General features: G+C 40.5%; 1 protein-coding gene across 1 annotated transcript; it reads right to left on the reverse strand.

Moving 5' to 3' along the window:
• LOC138023574 (uncharacterized) lies at nucleotides 1-4,769 on the reverse strand. Its single transcript, XM_068870578.1, has 3 exons — nucleotides 4,470-4,769; nucleotides 3,073-3,363; nucleotides 1-1,690 (listed from the first exon to the last, which is right to left on the reverse strand). The coding sequence occupies exons 1-3, from the start codon at nucleotides 4,555-4,557 to the stop codon at nucleotides 531-533; spliced, it is 1,539 nt and encodes a 512-aa protein (XP_068726679.1). The 5' UTR covers nucleotides 4,558-4,769; the 3' UTR covers nucleotides 1-530.
• Nucleotides 4,770-9,504: the final 4,735 nt, after the last annotated feature.

Below are 9,504 nucleotides of genomic sequence, written 5' to 3' on the forward strand. Positions count from 1 at the left end.
ATTATTTAACAACTAATCTCCGAAGTGGAGGTGGCTAGCGTTGGATATTTACCTTGCCGCTTCGCGGCTCGGTAAATATCTACCGCTAGCCACCGACACTGAGGTGAATAGTTGTTTTAGTATATACTAAAACAGTGAGATAATATACAGCACAAAAAATTAATTTGGATGTTTTCTTCACTTGTCACGGATGCAAATCGGGACGCCATTTTTTCCCGAGTTGCTCGGAGGTAAATAGCACAGGAAATTCGGAGTTTGACGAGCCAATCAGCGCCCACGTTCAACGCTATCCACTGTTTTAATTAGTATATACTAATTTGTAATACTAAATGACAAAAAATTTAACTTAAAGACTGAAAGTGTTACTTGCTGGCATACACAAAAACACAAATTTTTTGAAAGTTCGTTATGGTTCAGTATTGTCTGTCCAAATACTCTCCTCGAACCTCCATTAAGACTCCCGAAAAATCCGACACTTCGCCTTTAAAATGGCACATTTGTACTTCAACGGTTTAAAGGCATAAAATTTTTTACTTTAGCTGTGGTCCATCGTCGTCATTTTTTTCCTCAAAATGCATTTTCTCCATATAATGACTAACCAATGGTTCTTCATCTCGTTCCTCATTTTCCAGCCCTTTTTCAAAGTCCATTTTTTCCATATAATGACTTACCAGTGGTTCCTCGGAGTCCAGGCTTTGTCGCTCGCCATCACTTTCATCACCAGGCAGGAAAAAATCTGCAATTCGTGGAGCCTGAGCCTCAGCTGACTGGAAGTTTGCATCGGAATGATCAGGCACGGCTTCATCGTCATCCCTCGTTTTCGTTTCCCAAAGAAATTCCTCCAAACGTGGGATTTCCTCCGTGCGTGGAATGTGTAACGATAGTGGTTTGTCTCTCTCATCTGAGCTGGTTTCCTCCCTACCAATATAGTCCTCTAAACGTGGAATTTCTGAAGCTTGTGCGCTCTCTAATGCATGCTCACTGTCATACGCGCGTGGACTGTCTCGCAGACTCTCGAATGTGCGTGGACTATCCTGCATACTTTCCAGCCTGTCTTTTGCAATAGGACTTATTTCTGGCTGACTAAGAATATCTTCCAAACGTGGTATCTCCTTTTCCTTCGGGCTTTCTAACAATTGCGAACCATCGTCCGTGCGTGGACTCTCACGTAGAGTTCCAAAAGTGCGCGGACTATCTTGAAGACTTCGTGGACTGTGTTTTGCAATCGGGCTTATCTCTGGCTGACTAAGGATGTGCTCCAATCGAGGTATCTCTTTGCCTGGAGAACGTTGTGACGTGTCTTGCCCTTTAGTGGACATGTCTTGTGTGTAAGAGTGGTCTATGTCTTCTTGCATTTCAAAAAGCTCGTTATTTTTTTCATCTTTACTGTGACACTCGTCGTTTCCCACAATACGCTCTTTAATTTCCTCTTTTTCTTTTCGTCGTCTTCTGAACCCAACGAAGCACGTTTCGTTTTTGTCACCTTCTTCTTCAAGTTGTTCCGAGGCACTGACTTCTAAAGACTCTTGGGCAATCTGATAGCGCATAATGTCTTCTTGAGAGAGCAGCGACTGTTGTCTCCGCCTCCACTGAAGTAAGAAATGCACATTCAGCAGAAGAGATACCATCATGACAGCCAACACAGGCATCAGTACTGACAGATTCACACATCCAGTAACAATAGTAGCTTCTGGAAAAAAATTCAAATTCCTTGCTGTAATATTGGATCAAGGAACCATAAAAAGCAGCTCAAACCTGAAGGGGGGGGGGGGGGTCGTCGTCGTCGTCGTCGTCGTCGTAGTAGTAGTAGTTGTAATGGTAAAATTTTCTACAGCAACAATTCCCAAAAGTCTACCAATACATCAAAAATGATAACTTAGAAGAAAACAAGCATAACTCCAGCAGTACAAATGTTCATGCTAAAAGCTGACTTCTAGAGAATATATAATACTAGAGAATATGAAATGAATTTGCACATGTTATAACACAAGCAGCCCAGGCTCAGCTGGGTAAAAAATTATAAGGATTTGAACCCTTGATAAGGTGAGAGCAAATCAGTGAACATTTGACTCGCCATGTCCCAAATTCATTGAAAGCCATCTTTGAAGGATTTTAAGTACTATTTGGATATTCATTGCTGTTTCTCAGCAATGGATACTCACTACAGTACAGTACAGTGTAGTTACTCTCTGGTTTTGAACTCGTTAGCCTCTTGGACTGGAGAGCTTCTCTTGCTTCTTCTTCATCAGCCACGGGAAGGCAATGTCGACTTGACGCTTATTTTGACAATCAAATCTTGCCATTCTAAATGAATCTCATATTTCCAGAGTATGAACTGAACCTTGCGCCATACAGTATCCGCGGTCAGGTGGTCGGGTTGAATGAACAGCACGTGCTCAGTCGGATGAGTGTTTTCATGTTGAACAACGTGCACAATGTACTTCAGGAATCTGACGTAGATAAACTCCTTGATCGGAGGGGTGTCGAAAAATTTGTCAAGATCAGCATTTGAGTACTTGTAAGCCATAGAATCCTTGCCGTCATCTCCTGGCTTCCTAGAATAACCACCCGCGGTCATCTGGCGTAAATTTCCTACACCAAAAACTTGACAAAAGACTGATTTGTTCTTCAGTCGGCCATTCAACTTGAAACTTGGTCAAGGAGAAGTAAATTTATCCGTTTGGCCGTCGCTGGAGTTCAAGTGTGACTGATATTGGAGAAGTGTAATTTTATTGGCGAGATCCGAGGTAAGCTAGAAATTACTTTCCAGCCTTTCCTTTGTTTTGGTAAGAGGGACAACCCAGGACGATGAGAAACTACTTAAATCGCATCAAATCAGGCAAATACCTGCACAGAAAGCAAGTAAGTCACCAGGACAATAAAGTATGGCTTTTTTTGTTGAGAACTTTTACATATAAATATCTTTTTGAGCCCTTTATTGCAATTCCACTACAAATCCTTACAATTTTTACCCAACTGAGCCTGGGCTTCCTGTGGTTATAACTGTAAACCCACATTTAAAAGCTCAGACTCCTCCACTTACAAATGCAATTACAAAAAGCACTGGCCAACCTGTATCATTGCATCCAGCACTCAAGGAAATACTGCATATTGTGCTTGCCCTTCCATCACTAATATGGCATTGGTAGGTTCCAAAGTCTGCACTTTTCTGTGGCGTTATTACAAGCAAATTGTGAAGGACTTTTACATTTGAGGATTGTGTGACATTCATGTTATTCTTAGTCCATGTATATGTAAAGGATGGGGAATTAGAGTTGTTTGCATAGCAACCAAGATTGACTGTTTGGCCAAGAGAGGAAGTAACCTCTTTTCGGGTGCGAACGGTGTCCAGTGCTAGACCATCTGCAAAACAATTCAGTATCAAGTGCATTAGGCTGTGTGAATAATAATAATAATAATAATGATGATGATGATGATGATGATGATGATGATGATGATGATGATGATGATGATGATGATGATGATGATGATGATGATAATAACAACAACAATAAAATTCTTAGAACAAAGAACTGCTTTAATTTACCGGAGACAAAAAAAAATTATTGTGATATCAACAACCAACTACTTCATCTTTAAGTTTATAGACAGCTGCATGCCAGCTAACAACCTTATTGTGGTCATGTTGTCACTGTATTACTAATTAGCCTGATTGGCTCCCTAAAGAAGGGATTCATACATGGAAAGACAAAGATTAAACGAAATTCAACATGACCATCAGGGTCCGGTTGTTCAAAAGCCGATTAACGCTAATCCCAGATTAACAATTAACCAAGGAGTTTATTTCTCTACTCCCAAATGCTGTTCAACGCTGATTGTTCACACTAATAATCCTGGATTAAGGTAATCGGCTTTCGAACAACCGGGACCAGGGCCCGGTTCCTCGAAAGCCGATTAACTTAACCCAGGATTAGCGTAAACTTTTGTTTCACGTTTTCAACTTTTTGGTGAAAGTTTCTTTTGCTTATTTTTGTTTTTCAAGATTGACGTCTTCTCGTGTAAAGTTCTGCCGAAAATCTGCGTTGAACAGCATTTGGGAGTAGAGAACTAAACTGCTTGGTTAATTTTTAATCTTGGATTAGCGTTAATCGGCTTTTGAGGAACTGGGCCCAGGTGATTACAAAATTGTAACCACAGCAACAGGTAACACTGATCAGTATTTTGACATACTGTCCTGTCTTCTATATATGATGCTGATAAATCGAGCATGATCGGGCTTGTTCGTGCTCTTCATTAACTTCAACGCAACACCAGTTTTACGATTTTGAATTCATTTCAGACATCGAGACTGACATTCACAGATACTCAAGGGGGTATGAACAGCCAAAACGGTTGATTACGAATCAAGCTTTCTAAATCGGTAAATTAACGCAAGTACAATTCAAAGAATTATCTGTAGCTAGAAATTTGAAAAATCTATATAGACAAATGGAATTCTTCAAACTTACCGTTTCTAACGCCAACAGTCCAACACAGGAGCCATCCATGAAAAATATAAACACGCCAGAAAGAAGGGCACATGCATATCACCGACATCTTGATCCGCTTCGTCCAAGACAACAATAAAATTCGTGCTTAGTTATTGGTGAATACTTCTCCAAAATCCAGCCTGATCCATCACGATAATCGACAATTTTGTATTTAGCGGGAAAAACGTTTCATTAGAGAATCGTAACTCTAACACAAGAGTGATCGCTTCCTTCCACAGGTGAGAAGACAATAGCTCCCATGATAACTTTTTTGCGTATGCGTGACACCTGTTGAAGGACGGTGTCACCTATTGTTAGTGCACATACGTTGTGCGCATCACGCAATCATTTTGTCACGCGCTGAGTTTATAGAATTTTTCCGGTTTTTTTCATCGAAATGCCGTGGAAGATTTTAAAAGACTTTGCTTCTTCAACTGAATGAAAACTAGTTTCTCAAAGCTTTCAATTTTATTGACTTTCGCCTTCGTCAGTCAGCGTTAATGGTTTATATTGGATCAGGTACATTTTGTAACAGGAAATTTAGGGTGCGTTCTTTTGGCTTGATCTGAAAAAGGATCACTGATCCAACATCGCTTGGATCACGGTGCATCAAAGGAACCGATGAATCCACTCTGGGAAAGGATTTTTCGGTTTCTTTGATGCACCATGATCCAAGTGATCTTGGATCCGTGATACTTTTTCGGATCATCCCAAAGGAACGCACCTTTAGAGTGCGGGCTCATGTAGGGAGCTCAATTAATTAAGCACGCGCATTTTTACGACGCGGACGGCAACCGGAAGTAAGCTGTTTTCCCTTTTAACTTGTCTTCACACAACCACATTTACATTGCTAAGTATATTTTCTCCATTAGAGATGATTGGTATAAAAATCTGAAAGACACCACCGTCCTGGCACGCGAAACGTTCACTTCAAGGTTGCAGTGCGCGTCTCAAAAACGCTCGTGCTTAAGCTCCCTATTAAAGAGGACAACGGAGTAGCAAGCAAGATCAAGAACCAATTTCATTGAAGAAAGATCGTGTTTTTCAGATTGCATAGGGATCGAAATACACATGACTTGCCCATGATGCCGACAAAAAGATCACGTGTGACCTGTAAGATCTGTCTCGAGGTAGACAAATCAAATGCATTTACAATATTGCCGAAGGGCCACCATTGCAAGAGTTCCAATTTGAACGTGCCTAGATGAAATGAACAGAGAATCACGAAGGACGTTTTCCACCCTAGTCATGGAGCGCAAGTAACTTTGTCCCACTTAAGCTCCTGCAGGGCCCCATTTTTCAGGAAAGGGGTCCTGGGTCCTGGTGAGAACATTGCAGATGATCACTTCGATTCAGCGCCGCACAGCTTGGATTCCATTGTAGTGTACAACAAATATCAAGTAGATGAGTTGTCACTCCAAATATCCTTGCAACGTTACTCTGGTCACTTAAGAGCTACTTCCGAAAAAAAATCCAATCTTCCCCACAAAGAATCAAGGAAATATCCACTCAAAAAAGAGAATAAAATTCCTTCTTCGTACTTATCGCCAAAGTGATATATCAAGGGCTTTTGTATTGTCAATCCAGATGATTATGTAATGTTCTCTACTTGCCGTGCAAGATGTACCAATAGTTACAAGATCTGGAAACCCTACGCAGCCACCTACAAATATCCTTAAGTATTCCTCTTGACATGGCGTTCAAGCAGTCACTGTTAGCAACTTTAAGAAGTGTCTGTATAAGCAGGGGCACCCAACGAATCTGTTCCTCACATTATCTGTTCCCCAAGGAGTCTTGCTGGCTGGCAAAAATACAGGTGTTACGATGAGCTGGCTTGGAAATTTTGTTATTGATAGAGGTTTTGCCTGGGAATTACTGACTTTTTCTGGGAGTTCAACCCGAGCTGGCTGTAGAAACTCTGAAGACTGAGGACGACTAAAAAAAAAAAAAAAAAAAAAAAAGAACCCCTTCCCTCTCCCAGAGAGTAGTCACAAACATACGACGGCTGGTCAGAGTGATTGCGCTAGCGGAAAAAACCTGTTTTGTCCCGGTTTTGTCGCTTTTGTTCGGTCGTTTTGGATCGAGGGATTTGAAAGCGCGCGGAATTCCTGGCTGGGAAGTAAATTTGATCAGCTGGCTGGGAAATTTCTTGTGTGTCTTGCTGGGAAAAAGGAACAGATAATGTTTTCCCAGCAACACTGATAAACACCTTAAAATGCCTTAATAACATTTATTTTCATTAACTGTGGCATAATAATACATTTTACAACAAATTGGTCGTTGGGTGCCCCTGTATAAGTAGCTCATTAGGGATTCTGTATCGCACTAGGATGTTTTATGTTCTAGATTCTCTCTTGGGTGTTTTATATTGGCCATATTGGCTATTTTAACAATTAGACTTGTAGCCCGCAAGGGCTACGGGTCAATAGCCCATGAGGCGAATTTTTGGGGCCGTGAAAAATTGGTAAAGGGAGCTTTTCAGTAACTACAGGGGAGGGTTGTCAGGCTCAAAAACGGCTCTGTCTTCACGTTTTTGTGATTAAAAACAAAAATATATATATATATAAAATATGTGATCTGCTAATCGCCCTTTCTCGCAGTCGGGGACTGAATTACTAAGGGCGCAGCTCAACGAGGTCGGGCCGAAGGAGCTGTGCTGCTGGCTAGGCGCTCGGCCCCTGAACACGACCCATGTATGACCTCGGAGCACAGCACCACAGCCTGATGGAATAGGCCGAACAAATTTATAGAATCATCTGGTTGCAATTTGCTATTCATTTTAAAGACCTTTGATATTCCTGTTGTGTTACTTTAAGTAACCGTTTGTACCGATAAAAAAACTGTGAAAAAAACTTACGTTTCTTTGTTGAAGCAAAAAAGTGTCCACTTTTTCAAAAACCAAACCTCATTATCCGAAAAATGCATGGTTACCCCCTATTTTCATTTCACATTCCAATAACCTAAACTAATATCTACTTTTCTGCGTGGTCATACCCCGGGGAAAATTGGGTGGCACCGTCCTTAAACCCAGTTTCTCTCTGGCAAATGATTAGGCAAAAGTGAACACTTACTAGGGTAGGAACTCTGGGAACCTTATAAAGGATAAAATGATTAATGACGTCGAGTCATAAGAATAAGACAAATTTTATTAAAAGCAACAATAAAAAAAGTATAAAATCGAGAGTTCATCTGAATAATTCAAGAATTGGTTAAAGCCATCGCAATCAATTAAAAATAGATCTAAAATTTCATTATTCCTAGAATCTTGCTTTACTCCTTCGGGGCCTGTGTTGCAAGAAAAAAGGAAAATATATTTTAAATTCCCAGAAAGAGAAACAAGTTAAAGAAGGCACTTCAATCTCTAGACTGAGGGCTCTCCCCATTCTCCCCTCGGCTCTTTGGTGGCTCAGCTGACGAAGAAGGGACTGCTCTAAAGGTGACAGAAACTGAGGAACAATGAAGGAAACTCTGTCCCCAAAGTGTTGATTAAGGGTCCGAAACTTAGAAGTTTGGATGCTAGTAACTTACCAGCTTTAATTTTTTATCTAAGCTCCATCGTCTTTTTCCGTTAGCTACCATTCCTATCGGATGCGCAATGCTGACTGATTTTCTGTGCCAACTGACAGATTCACTATCTTTCCTGACCTCATGGTGGGTCAATTGCAAAGATCCACCGCGTTGACTTTTGGGTTTCCCGCCTATAAAAGAGTTAAACACGCTGTTTATTTGAAGAACTTAAATAGAAAAAAATGAACAAACTTGTAACTGAGCACATGCATTACACCTCAAAGGCTAGAAGTCACGCCCTTGCCGCCACATGGTAAATTAGCGGTTACGGCAAATAAATTATCCATATATCTCAGCATTTCATGGCCTAAAAATTATCTTACATCACTTACGTTGCTGATATATAAATCCACCAGTTATCTTCTTAATTTTTTTTCCTCTACAAAAGCGTCCTTTTTCCTTTCATAGAAAATCATGATTGCGGCAGTACACTCTGAGCAGTTCCTATTTATAGATTTCTTGGTCACGTCTGCATTGATTCATTGAAATACTATACCATGTAAATTTAAGAACATCCAAGAACGTTTTCAGCCTCGCATAGCAAAAATATATAAGAACGTTCATCCTCAGCTCCAAAATTAGACATTTTTATAGAAAAAAGTATGTAACACAAATATTGCATGCGCAATTTTGCTGCAGACATCGTCGCGAGAAGTAAAAGTTCTTTTCTCTTTTGCAATGCATGTCTTAGCGCTGTCAGGAATTTTTCAAACGTTGCACAGTGCAATATCTTCCCTGAAAATCTTGTTGCAACATTGTGGCATTGGGAAATGAAGATGTTCCTGTGACCTTATGTGACTATGTGACTATCGAGATTACGACAGATACCTGACTTTGATACTTTTGCGCAACACTAGCGAGAAAAACATTATTGCCTTGAGTAAAAGCGCCTGCCTTACCTGCAATGATGTCATCGATGCTAACTGAACCCTTATTGATTGTTGTTAAAAAGGAATGCACACTTCCTCCCCAAACTCTGTTCGGTTTATAATAGATGTGAGGAACAGTGTTGGATTTGTGGCGAATTGGAGGTAATACTTTATATTCTATAATCTTCTCAGCAGACGTTTCATTTTCAACTTCGCTGTTTTTGACATTATTTGTTGAGTTTTCTTTTACCATCTGCACCGAATCACATTCATGTTGTCGTTCTCTTACAGCTTTTTTGTAAGTTCTCGCTGAACAAATTCCAGGTGTAGAGGCAGCCAAGCGTGTTTTTTTCTGACAAGGACATATGTTTCCCATTTTGAATGAACGTGCAAGAACATTTTTGTGACGCAACAATGATTGGTTTTCGAACTCTTTGGTCATTTGTTCACGGGTATGACTTACCAGGAGCCTTGAAACTCACAAGAACTTTAGCGCGCGCCACTTATGCAAAAGAGCGTCTGTCAAGGTGTCTTGGAGTTTATCTAGTAGTATGGAATCAAAGAGTCGAAACTGCTAA

This window comes from Montipora capricornis, chromosome 11 (assembly GCF_036669925.1).
Source record: "Montipora capricornis isolate CH-2021 chromosome 11, ASM3666992v2, whole genome shotgun sequence".
In the NCBI taxonomy this organism is placed as follows: Eukaryota; Metazoa; Cnidaria; class Anthozoa; order Scleractinia; family Acroporidae; genus Montipora; species Montipora capricornis.